We start from the raw sequence: 14504 nt of genomic DNA, 5'->3' as shown, positions 1-14504 counted from the left end.
ATTGCTAGCCACATCCAAATATCTGAAAAAACAACCATACTGCATGGTGGTTTGTTTCTCAAAACGAATAAATCAAAAATAATTAAACAAGGTGTCAAATAATAGTATTTAAATGATTTAAAAACACCCACAATCCTTGTATTATACAATTATACATTATAATACAATTATGTGATAATAACACATAATCATGATATTATACAATTCCATAATAATTTGATGGGGTAATTATGAAAACAATGATAAAATAATACATGATCTCACACTTTAATTCTAAGGGATCATTAACTCATACGGTGTAATTACCTATTTATTTTTTTGCTCCGCAATCCTATTCACTTTTTATCAACTCAAAGATTTTTTGCAAATGGACTTGTTACACAGATATTTACAGTATTACAAACTGGTCAGGTTTTGGAAGTCAGCAGCCAGTTATCCAGTCATACAGCAAAGGAGCAATCTATGAATTCAGTCCCCTGTTTAAATTAGGGCAATATGCTCTTTTTTTCTTTTTATTTAACTAACTCTTATGTGTTTTGCTATATTGAGTACATTAAATACTAACCACATTTTAAGTATGCTATACTCAATATGTATTTTGACCTATCATACTCTGCTCTCTTACTCCAATGATCTTGATTAAATTGATTAAAATGGCTGAATGAAAGGTTTTTTCTTTGCCTTTATTGACCTAAAATTAAAGAAATGGATGATTTTAAAATTCATTCTGATATGTTATTTTATGAATAATCTGTTTTTACAAACTTTTCAAAAAACGTATGGTATACTTTTGGTCACATGAGGCAATGGGAGGTGAAAATTAATTTTCTTTGTTTTGAGGTATGAAGCATACAAAAATATCATTCCCTTAAATTGGGGTTTTCTTACATATATATATAGGCCTATGTATAAAATTTTGTGGCACAGAAATTTCCAAACTTACTGAATCAATTTCATTCAAATTTAGATATGCTACAGTAATATATCTGAAGTCTTGCATGTGAAAGTTTTGTGAAGATTGGTCGAGTTGTTCTTAAGTTACACTCAATTTAAGTTCGGAAAATTTTGACCAGAGCAAGTTAGAAGCGTGGTTGTTCATTTTGATGTTGCAAGTTGGAATATTGATATTTCGTTATCTGTGGTACCTATTTATTGTTTTTAGCAATAATAAACTAAATTAAAAATAAATTATAATATTAAACCAATTTAAATTATTAAAAGTTTGTCTTGTACAAGAATTTTTTTTTGTTCTCTACATCTGAGGTTGGTTACTCATGTCTTCTCTAGTTTTCACAGTAGTATTTGTTTGTAAAGATTATTTTAAGTTTTTTAAATTAGTTTTGTATTATGTTTTTCATTAATTTTGGTGTATTAAATTCATTTATGTATAAACACATTGTATCAAACATACAATCTCTTTTCATGCCATTATTTATTAACTTTTATGTACTTTACACATAAATATTTTTCTTTTGTACTACATAATTAAATTGGAAGTACAACATAAACTGAAAAAAAAAATTAATTAAATTAATTTAAATGATAAACCAAAATATAATTTTTCAATCTTTTTTAAAAAGTTGATTATTATAAATAGTTACTACCATCTTTGACCTTGGTCTGTAAGCTACTTCTAGTCCAAGCGGCACATTGATGCAACTGCTCAGTCGTGAGTTGTGCTGTAATAAGTGAACACGAGTTTGTGTCTCTTGTCACAGAAATGAAACCACAAAATATTGCGCAACGGTATGCCATCTCTTTTTGCGTTAAATCGGGTGAAAACGCGACGACAACTTATGGTAAGCTTCAGAAGGCTTTTGGAGAGGAGGTTATGTCAATAGCTCCAGTTTTTTGGTGGCATAAAATTTTTAGTGAAGGCAGAATGAATGTTGAAGATGAAGACCGCAGTGGACGACCATCAACCTCAGGGACAGATGTCAACTTGACCAGGGTGCGTGAAATCGTACAATCTGATCGAAGATTATCCGTGAAAATGATTGCGGAAGAACTCAACATCAATCGAGAAACGGTTCGTCTAATATTAACTGAAGATCTTGGTATGAGAAAGATTTGTGCAAAAATGGTCCCCAAACATCTCACACAACAGCGATAAACACGGAAAAATGTGGCAGCCGATCTGTTAGAGCAAACGGAAATCAATACAGATTTGTTGAGCCGTGTTATCACTGGTGATGAAGGTTGGTTTTTTCAATACGATCCAGAGACAAAACGCCAAAGTTTGCAATGGTGCTCAAAGGGATCGCCCAGACCAAAAAAAACTCGCATGTCAAAGTCAAAAGTGAAATGCATGCTTGTGTGCTTCTTCGATTCCAAGGGAATTGTTCATAAAGAGTGGGTGCCTCCTGGACAAACAGTTAACCAATATTTCTACAAAGAAATTTTAGAAAGACTTCGTAAACGAGTTCTTCGTGTCCATGCCAACATTGCTGATAATTGGATTCTGCATCGCGATAATGCGCCATCCTATACTGCTCTGACAGTACAGCAATTTTTAACCTCAAAACAAATTTCAGTACTACCACAGCCACCTTATTCACCAGAAATTTTCGTGCAACTTTTTTCTATTTCCAAGAGTTAAAATGGCGGTCAAGGGACACCATTTTCAAACAACACAAGATGTCCAAAAAGCTGTGACGAGGGTCTTGGAGGATACTACAGAAGATGAGTTCCAGAAATGTTACCATCAATGGCAGAAGCGCTGGAATAAGTATGTGCAATCAGAGGGGAACTACTTTGAAGGAGACAACACTAAACATGACTAAAACGGTAAGCAACATTTTTTTCTCTCATCAGTCTCATTACTTTATTGTCGCACCTCGTATATATAAAAACAACTTAACCACCAAACCCAATAACAGATAAACCTAAAAAAATCTAAATACCAATAGTTGACTTTAACAGGATCTGGCATCATCAGTCGATGCATAATTCTATAATTACATCAACAGATAATAAAAAAGAAAAAACTTAAAAATTTAGAATCATTTCATACTTTTGTTTAAATTTATAAATATATAATCTTTTAAGAATAGTCATTTTTTTATTGTTATTACAAATTTTCAAAATTTCTAAACTATTTTTACTATACTGCACTTACATTGCAACAAATGGTTGGCCACATTAGACGCACATCTCTTTCTGTTTCTGTAAACATTGTAATGTTTCATAAATGTTTTTTTAAAAGATCTGTTAATTTTACTATATAAATTTTATTACATTTAATTTTATATATTCCACTTAAGACCTCTCCATCATTTTTATTATTGTTACTCTTTAAATATTTTATAATATGGTTTATATGGTTTTTTACATTTATTTTTATCATATACAATAATTATTTCTATTATTTTATTTCTATAATTGTATAGGGTGGATGCAATATTTGGAATATATAAAACAAATTGTTAGGGATGTAGGATGTAGGGGGTATACCGAAATGAAACGACTGGCACTAAATAGGGAATCTTGGAGAGCTGCATCAAACCACTCAAATGACAGAAGACAAAAAAAAAGAGAAAAGTTCTCAGTGGCAAGTGGGATATTGATCTTCGGCGACCTCTGGCAGACAGCTCAGACTACATAGTTTCAGTCACTATGGAGTATTAGAATGCAGAACATCGTGTGTTTACTGTCAAGCAATTTTTTTAGAAACAATGATTCTGTGGTCACAGTTCAACATATTTTCAGTCAAAATTTTAATGTTGAACATCGAGGTGCAGTTCCAGATCAAAACATCATACTCTGATGGGTTGAGGCATTTAAAAGTACTGGATCTGTGAAGAAGAAAAAATCAACTGGCCTGCCCCGTTCAGTCCGAACTCTGGAAAATGTACATGAGTGAGAAGGGCAGTTTTTACAAGTCTGAAACAATTCGCTAGGTGACAGGCTGTAGCGCTGAGTATGTCACATCATTCACTTCATTACATCTTACATGGTGATCTCAAATTTTATCCATACAAAATAATGATTGTCCAGCAGCTAACTGAAAGTGATTTTGTGCAACGCAAAGAATTTTGTGGCAAAATGAACACCATTCTTATGGAAGATGCAAACGTCCTAATAATGATAAGTGACAAAGCCCATTTCCATCTGGATGGCTATATTAATGTACATAACTGTTTGTACTGGGTGTCTGAGAACCCATGTGAACTAAATCAAAAACCTCTGCAGAGAAATTAACAGTTGGTGCAGTGTCTCCACGATAGGGATTGTTAGTCCTTACTTTTTGAAGAGGCAGAACCGCAGTTACAGTGACATCAGTGTGCTACATCGACATGTTAAACAACTTCCTGCATCCAGAACTGGAAAGGCATCAGGTGAACATGACAGAAATGTGATTCCAACAGGATGATGCCACAGCTCACACAGCAAGAGTATCGATTGAAGTGGTGCAACAAATGTTTCCTGGACATATCATTTCACAATTTGGCAATGTTTCTTGGTCCCCACACTGTCCTGATCAATAGATTTGTAACTCTTTTTGTGGGGCTACCTGAAATCAAGCGTGTACGTGAACAAGCCACACACACAGTCAAAGCCTGAAAATTTCAATTCATCAAGAAATTAAAGCTGTGTTGAATGAAATGTTGGAAAAAGCCATGCAGTGCTTTGAGGAGAAGCTCTGAATTTGCATCTGACAAGAAGGACGTCATCTTATTGACATTATTTTCCAAACCTAAGGTATGTTGATTTCAAAAATGCAATAAAAATATTATTACTTAATGTAAAACCTTTTTTTCTATAATTAAAGCAACTAGTGAGATTCACTAATCAAAATATTCAATAGTGAAAAAAATGCGTTTCCTCTGCTCCATTCTTTCCTAAGAAGAAACTATTACTAATCTTATTTTTCTTGTTGTAATATGAGTTATTTCTTTGTTTGTTATGTTATGTTTATTTATTTGTTTTATTTAGTGGTAATGAATTATTTTTCTTGTTGTAATTTTGTAAAACTATCATGGTACTTTAAACTCTGTGTTTTATATACTTTTTCTATAATTTTATCATGAAAATCATTAAATATTGCCATTTGTTTTATTTCATCTATTTCTTTTTTGAGTTTATTTTCATTATTATTTTTTTTTTGTATAATATATAGCTCTAAAAATCAAGTTTTTTATGTATTAATTTTTTGTGACCATGGATGATTACAATTTACATTTATTGTAATACTATTCATTGTGTGTGGGCTTTCTAAAAACTGATGTTTCTAATATTGTTAATGTTTATTTTAATTTCAATATCTAAAAAATGTATTTCTCTGTTCTTTTCCATTTTGCATGTAGATTTAAAATTTTTATCATAACTATAATGTTTATTTAAAATGACCAAATTTTCATTATTTATAACTTGATTATATATGGTCAAAATATAATCTATATATCTTATCCGTAAGAGTAGTTGAAAAAAAAAACAATACACATCGTAACATAACAAGCGTTGCTTAAACATAAATGTTGTATTGATAAACAATAGAAACAATAAAAAATAATTGAAAGGAAATCCCAGAATAAAATAATTAATGCATTGATCAGGCTGAATAGCTGTTATCTTATTCACAAACAGAAGGATTACTTATGGAGTCACCTATATCTGCAATTATGACTTTGATTTTTATATGAAATTTTGAAAGTATTATATAGTTCATAGTATACTGAGCACACACAACGTACTATTATGGATAAGATATCTTACTTTATTTGTTTAATTATTAAAGAAATTACTAATGTATATGATCAAAATAAATGTAAAAAGCATATAAACCAAATAACCGTATTATAAAATATTTAAGGAGTAGCAATAATAAAAATGATGAAAAGGACGTAAGGAGAATATATAAAATTAAATGTAATAAAATTTATTTTTGTAAAACTAACAAATATTTAAAAAAAAGTTTATAGAACATTACAATTTTACAGAAACAGAAAGAGAGGTGTGTCTAACATGGCCAACCATTTTTTGCAATGTAAGCATAGTATTACTAGATTGTAAAAATAATTCAGAAATTTTGGAAATCTGTAATAATAAAAAAATGAATATATTTGAAAAGTATATTTATAAATTTAAACAAACGTATGAAATGATGAATCAAGAGATCGTATTTGAAGATGATGTTTTAATTGAAGACAGGGGGTTGTAGAAGTTGGCAACAATATTTATGAATATTATATGTACGTTTTAAATTTACATCATTCCAGTAATGGCAGTGAAGTTGTTGCAAATTTTTGTTGTTTTTGAAGCATTTATGTTTTCTAAATTTTTATTTCTTTTTTGTTATCTGTTGATGTAATTTAAGAACTGTGTACTGACAGATGATACAGGATCCCGCAAAGGTCAACTATTGGTATTATACTTTTTTTAGGTTTCTCTGATCCTGTTTGGTGGTTAAGTTGTTGTTTTTTGATTTAATTATTATAGTGGTCAATATGTCAATGAATTATTTGAATTTAAAAAAAATTATATATATATATATACGAGAACTGCCCATGTTACTGAAATGAAACTTGAGCAAGAAGGTTGCAAAAAACCACTTGACCTGAAGACTGATGACCATCAGTGGAAAATCTTTGAGATACTGAACACAGCCATTTTGAGTAAGCAATTTTCATTAAAAATTAATATTATTTTCATAGCTTCATCCTCATAAGGATGTACATGCTTTTTCAGATTAATTTTATACACTATACCTATCAGAATACAATTATAACAGGTAAACAATGTAACTTATAGAATTGTGCAAAATAGCTTATTATAGAAGGACAGGTTCCATTCTTGAATTATGCAAGTGTTCATGGAAAAAATATATTTCCATACCAGCAAAACATAAAAAATTACACAAACAAAACAAAATTTTAATATATAATACTGTTCATTACAGAATACAAATTGTTGTTAATAACAAACATAACCTAAATCTTACATTAATATCAGGTAAAAAGTGACATAAAATCCCAAATTGAGATAAGTTTAATTAACCAATTAACATCTTTTATATTACAAAAAAAAAAATCATTTACAAATGTTCAGATTATTAAAGCCTAAACACATATAAATTTAAAAAAAAAATATATTCTTTAGTTAAAATTAAATAAATCTCGTCTCCAATAGAACTCCATTGTCTATTGAATTATGGATTTTTTCCATGGTATTACTTTCAGTTTGGAACAACAATAACATCTTAACAGATAGAAAATTCTACTAGAGGACAAGTTTAATTTTATCTCAATTTAATTAAAAGCAATTCAAGAAATGCAAAACTATTAATAAAAAGGCACTTTTTAAAATGCAGTTCAAGAAATACAAAAGATTCAATAAAGTGCACTTTTTAAATTAAACCTACAATAAATGGTATCAAATAATCTAAAAAAAATTGAATATATATGTACAAAGCAGCTAAATGAACCTACAAATGTTATATGTACACAAGTAAATAGACCATTTCTGGAGTGTTATTCATTCTTAGATTCATTGAACAGAAATTCTGTTTCTATCATTATAAACAGAAATGTTAATATACAAATTCATTATTTTAAAAATACTGTCACTTTTTATTTTGTAATTAATAAAGATAAGCCATTCATTTTGTTACACCTTATTTAAATTCTTAAGAAAAAAAAATGTATAAGAGGGAAAGCACAAAGGATAAAAACACATTATTACTGGCTAAAAAAATCTTGCTTGAAATAAAAAAATAAAAAAAAAAGGTTATCTGTATTTTTATGCAAATATCTATTGGTCAGAATGTAGCATTCTGGAATAACTAATTTAAAATTAATGTACAATGGATCTAGACAATAATTATTAATAAAAATCTGTACAGAAATTAATAGCATAAAAAATTAATGCAAAATAAAATTTCAGTATACATTTTTCATAAGACAAATACTTATTCATCTTTAAAGCAAAATGAAATGATTCAGCGTTTAAAGATGGACAAGAAATTTGGTGTAAACAAGATAAGTAACAAAAAGTCACAGAACTGTTAAACGGGTAAAAATTACGACTAATGACAACCACAACTTTTAACAACCATATTTCTATACTTCTTTAAAATAACATTTGTTTCATCTAAGAAGTACAAAACAGATATCGGTGTTAATTTTGTTGGGGCGCAACATGGTTTCGGAACTTGAATTGGATTCATTAGGTGAACAAGTGTTTGTACAATTGCATGGTTTGTAGCATTCATGTGAGCATTTAATGGGAAATTACATTCACCACTACAATAATATGCACTGTAGCCTTCTGGTGCAATAATCCAATTCTGCAAAATAAATTAAAAAGAATTTAATAATAAAAATTACTTTTTCAAAAAGATAAAAAATATATGCATTAAAAAATAGCAACATAACATAAATAATTCTTATATCTATAATGTATATCCAGAAAGTAAGTTCCTCTTCTAAATTTTATCACTGCAGCACTACAATTATGATTGTATGAATATGTGGTGAGACGCCTGCTGGTTTAAAAGGGGTTGACATCATTCTCATTCAGTTGTTTCCTTTTTAGTGCGTGTTTATTTTATTTAAGAAAACCAAGACATCCTCGCTGATCTCTGTGGCAGAGTGGTAGCATCTTGGTCTTTCATCTGGAGGTCCTGGGTTTGAATCCCAGTCAGGCAAGGTATTTTGTCATAAGCTAAAAATTTCCATAGAGCATTAGCTCTATGCTAACTGCTACAGTCATTAGACTGTAGCAGTTGATGCCCATAAAACTCAAAAAAAAGAAGAAGAATGCATTTCACCATGTGAAATGCAGTTAGTGATCTGATTCTTGAATGCAATGCTACATTGCACAAGCTGAAATTCACTGTCAGATTTGGAATATTAAAAATACAATGAGTGATTCCATGGTATGGAGATGGGTGCAATTGTTTTAATGGAATAATGAAATAAACAATGATGAACAGAACAGGCAACCATCTTTGATTATCAATGATCTGGTGCATGCAACTGATAAAAGAAAGAAAGGACAATTCATTACTACATCTCTTTCCATGCATTTTCCAGAAATTTCATGTTCATTTCTACATCGAATTATGTGCATGCTGGGTGTCTAAGATGCTAAAGGAAAATTACAAAATGAAATGGTTAGGCAACGTATTGGAATCTTTAAGTTGGTACAGAGAACAAGGCCATGTCTTCTTGCGCCATATAGTCACTGGAGACATGGGTATACCATTAAATACCTGAAATGAAACATCATCTATGGAATTGTAATACCCTGTCACTCAAACAGATAAAATGCAAGCAAATATTTTCTATTCGGAAAATTGTATTCATACAGTTTTGAGACAAAATATAATTTTGCTTGTCAACTTATTGCCTCAAGGCTGCATGGATGCACAATCAATAGTAATGTCTACTATAATCCTGAAAAAAAATTGGATTGTGCAGTCCAGAACAAGCAATGTGGCTTGCTTACCTGGGGCATGGAGTTGATTCATGACAACACTCACCCACATGTTGCCACTACAATGCAACATCTCCTCCTTTGGCTGGGAACAGTTTGATCATCCCTTATACAGCTACACTTTACACTAAGTGACTATCATCTGTTCCTGTCTTAAAACTTCTTTACTGGCTGACAATTCCATGACAACAACAAAATCAAACAAGTCATACGTAGCTTGTATCATAGGTGGCATTATTCTAGGACAATGGGATAAAACTTTCGGTGCCCTGCTGTGATAAGAGCCTCAACAGCAGGAACTAAGCACAAAATTAAAGTAAGATTTATTCTTCAAAGAGCAATACAAATTTTACATAAGCATGATCTTGGTTTCTAATAGCCCACTAGAGCTTAATTTCTGGATAACCTCTTGTATTAATCCTGAAAGCAAAACTATTTATTTTTTTTTTAAATTGTATGTTCAAAATGTATTTATCAATATCTCTCTATTTCTACAAGTTTTGAATTATATTGGTAGATGCCACAGCATATTCTTTGCTATTTGTAATTTTGACTTAATATAATTCTACTGATGTGCATGTGTTTTTAAGCATATATCAATATAAAAATACATTCAACTGCTTCTGAAAATAAAAAATCTCCTTAATATTTTATATAGAGTTGTCTTAATGTTTTATGTCATACGAATTGTATTTTGTTTACTTTTTATTTGTAAAAATGTTTGATGAAGTTGTGACAATAAAACTTAATTCAGAATTGCTTGATGTTAGTGAAGATAACTTTGATAATACTTCTAAATGAATTTGACACAAAAATGCCATGAGTAACATGATCTAAATACTAGCAGTAATAAAAAAGTTTATAAAAGAACATTTTCTGAAAAAATTACGTGTATGTCACAGTAATTCTCACTGGGAAATAAAAAACTCAGAATTTTTGCAAAATGGGGATGCTGATCATATTAACATGCTACCACATAGCAGTAATAGGAAGATAGTAAACATGAATGTATGCTCTTTAACCTCTTTTTAAAATTTTCTAGTAATAAATTCACAATTTGTTTCTAAAAACAATTGTCATTTTTATATTAATTTATTTCTTATAATTTAAATTTTCTTAATTCTGAGGTATGATATTTCATTTATATATAAACATATTAAAGCACAATATAAAAATGTTACTCTTAAATAAACATAATGCAGTGTATTATTAATTAGTATTACAAAAAAATTATATTTAAAATGATCAAATTAGTAGTTTATTTATATCCAGAATAACTAAAGTTAATTAAAAAAAATCCTCAACAAAATTCAACAGGTAGAGGCTGTCATCGTGTAAAACGTTACTACTACCACTTTTAGGACCATGAAATAGTCATAACTTTCTTAGAACACTAAGTTTAATATAAACATTTAATAGCTGTTGATCATTTCTGGTAAGCAGACTAAGGTAAGAAATCATAAAACACTATCATACTCGATTTACTAAAAATAAATCTGGCAAATGCTTTGATTCCAGATGTTCATTATATTTATTACCACAGAAATACTAGAAAAACTATAACAAGGTATTAGATAAACTGAAAAGATTGATAAAAAAATCTTCTCTAATATTAAAAATCAAACTTCTTGAACACATATCCATCTAACAGACATATGATCAAGTTGTTCAGTAGAATGATGCCGGCGAGAGTTTGTCCAACGGTGGAAATACTGAAGACTTATTTTACTCTGACCAACTCGCAAATCTACATTTCAAAATTTTTTAAATTGTTTGAAATATAAAAAAAATTATAATTTTGATGAAATAAAGCTATATATTAATGCAGAAATAGATGTTCTTAATGAATATAGGTTTTCCCCCGATAAATATGTGATAATCTTTGCAATTTTAATTTGAAAATGTGTAATTTTTGTTCTTCTAACCCTGAGTTTCTTCCTAACCTGTTTATGAATTGTGTCATTAGATAGCAGTACTTGATAGTACTAGGTAGCATATACTTGAAATAATAAAATTTAAAAGAAAAAATTTAAAGCAATTATACTAGTATTATTAAAAAAGGAATAAATAGGTAAAATTTTTATTCTACAATTAGAACTATTTGGTGGGCGCCGGGGTCATGATATTTCAAAAAATTGTATTTATGGTCTGATTTAGGTCCTATTTGGCATATATATTAGTTATGTGAAAATACATAGTTTAGCATAAAAATTTAAAATATATTTTCATTAATGAAGATCGAGTGCTTTATTTGATGAGAATTTTGAAGTTGTTTTTTTATAAAAATAAGAAGAATCTTATTATTAACAGATGAATAGTTATTGACTACACTTGATATATCGTCCAATCAACTAATCCCATGAGTTCAGATTTAGTATATTCCTGCTGTTTTACGTGAGTGGAATCCTTTCTCTTTAACTTACGTTAAATTTTTTTTCAGTGCAATTGGTAAAATCTTTTCAACTTGATCATCAGCTACATAGTATTAGTTTCATAGGTAATTTGAATTATAATTCTGATGCTCTTCTTTCTTTACTGTTTAGCCTCCGGTAACTACCGTTTAGATAATTCTTCAGAGGATGATATGTATGAGTGTAAATGAAGTGTAGTCTTGTACATTCTCAGTTTGACCATTCCTGAGATGTGTGGTTAATTGAAACCCAACCACCAAAGAACACCGGTATCCACCATCTAGTATTCAAATCCGTGTAAAAATAACTGGCTTTACTAGGACTTGAATGCTGGAACTCTCGACTTCCGAATCAGCTGATTTGGGAAGACGCGTTCACCACTAGACCAACCCGGTGGGTTATAATTCTGATGCTCTAACACAAAACAAAAATACTTTTTAATAATAGCTTCAATGTAACATAACCTTTCATTTGAAGTTTTTACCTTTGAATAAATAAGTAAACATTTAATGTATTTTAATTAGGTCTTTATTAGGTTGATATTGTATATAGTATATGTCCATTCATATTTTTTCAAGTAAAAACTTGATTATAATTTAAAAAATCAATTTAGCGATATAAGGCTAAACTAAAACACATTCTTAAAGTAACATAATTATAAAGCTTAATTATAACATAAAATTATAAGCTTAGAAAACCTCTAGGTACAAAATTATGGTTAGATTTTATGAAGCATTTAACATGCCAAAAAGATGATGTTTCTGACAGTGTAAAAAACTTGACGGCTGATGAAAATTCAAGTGTAGCTCTAAATGGAAATCTACACACAGATCCGAACTATATTTGTGACTATTGTTTAAAAATATTAAGCATAAATGAAATACCTTCAACATCCATACTAAATAACCTTACTAGAAATAACCTTACCAGAAGAATTATCAACTTTGAATGAATATGAAAAAATTCTAATCCAAAGAGGAAAAGCATTTCAAGTTGTTCGGCGAAAGCAACCAGTGTCAAAAAAAAAATCTGTCTTGAAAATGCACGATTCTAAAAGTCAAAGGTAGAATGTTCCATTTACCATTACCTTTACAGGAAACCATTGAAAAAATTTGTCAACCTTATCAACCTAACCCTGAATTTTATATTTTAGTAAGGAGACTGCCTACTAAATCAAATGTAATATGGGAGAAATTTGACGATATGAGAAAAGCACTCAATGCTTTAATATGGTTGAGAAATAACAATCCAGAATATTGTCAAATAATTTTATCAGACAACATTAATGATTTGTGGAAAACATTGAATTTGGATAACTCTGTATATAATATTGATGAAGAAAAAGATGATGAGAAAGAAATTGATGAAATTCGTGGTAAAATTCCAAAAAAGGCTATGTTAACAAGAAAATCTGATACAGATGAGTATTACGATCAATATAGAATTTATCCTGTCAATGAAAAAAAATAAATGATACTGCAAGGAACTTATATCAATTTGTCAAAATGCACGATGTTCTACAGGACAACTGAACAAAATCGTTAGATTTATTGTGTTTCCCTGACTTATATCCATATGGAGATGATGGTCAATACGCAGATTGAAATACTCGGTTAAGTGATTTGGAATTCATAAAGTGTAAATTATTGTCCAAGCATCCACAATTTCGACTAAATATACAGTATTTGTTTTACTTGTTTAATGATAACAATATTAGCCAATTAAAATCTGGAATTTATCATAAAATGAATGTTACAAATCCTGGAGAAAAATATACTGCAGCATCTTACTTGAAGAACATCTTACTCTCTGAAGAACAATTTAAATACTGTTTTTTTCTAGGCTAGGTAATACTGAACAATATTGGAAAATACCTAGAAGAGGTAAAATTTGGCGAATGAAACTTAACGTTTTGTTTTGCTATTTTGAAATTATACAAATTCTTTTCTAGAATAAAATTAATTTTTGAAACAAAGAAAATTATGAATCGTTAATATTTTTCAGCAAATTAATTAATTATTATCAATCGAATCATTTGATCATGTAATGAATTAAAAATAATAGATCAACATTTTTTTTTCATTAACTTTTAAACATTGTCAAAAATTCAAAGATAAAAATTAAGTATATTTTCAAGAAAAATTTGAAAATAATTATATAAATTAAGGTGCTCATTATTTTGCATGATACTCCTGAATTGCATAAAATTATTTTATACTATAGTTCTTATAATGACTAATTAGGATTTAGAACTAGAGAATGATCACTCATATTATTTTTATCAGGAATTATATATGTAGGAATAATATATTTAACAGTGCATATTATTGTTTGAGAAATGAAGTAGGAAAAATATATAATAATCATTATCTCACACATCTGTACTTTTTTGATTCGGACAATGTCTTTTTGAAGAAATATAAATAAATAAATTATTGAATTTTGATTTTCGATGTTTTCAATTGATGACAAACTCTCGCCGAAACCTCATCAATTTTATTGTTTTGGGAGTTTGGATTGTTATGACTGCAAGCAACCAACAAGACACAAAAAATTACAATGAATACTGAAACCTATGTATACCTAGCTTTTCAAATGACATCTACATTCTATTTACCATAGTGACTGGTTGTATAGTACAAATATTATTACCAAGAA

General features: G+C 29.2%; 1 protein-coding gene across 1 annotated transcript in view; it reads right to left on the bottom strand.

The window, feature by feature from the left end:
* Window positions 1-6851: 6851 nt before the first annotated feature.
* The window catches only part of gbb (TGF-beta family member glass bottom boat), a 33458-nt gene continuing 25805 nt past the window's right edge, over window positions 6852-14504 (bottom strand). The window contains exon 6 of the mRNA XM_075358662.1: window positions 6852-8284. Coding sequence (XP_075214777.1) covers window positions 8024-8284 — 261 coding nt within the window. The 3' untranslated portion in view covers window positions 6852-8023. The remainder of the gene's footprint in view (window positions 8285-14504) is intronic.

The sequence above is a fragment of the Lycorma delicatula genome, chromosome 2, assembly GCF_047948215.1.
Source record: "Lycorma delicatula isolate Av1 chromosome 2, ASM4794821v1, whole genome shotgun sequence".
Classification (NCBI taxonomy): domain Eukaryota; kingdom Metazoa; phylum Arthropoda; class Insecta; order Hemiptera; family Fulgoridae; genus Lycorma; species Lycorma delicatula.
Note: the sequence above shows the minus strand (reverse complement) of the source record. Positions and strands in the feature narration are given on the sequence as shown.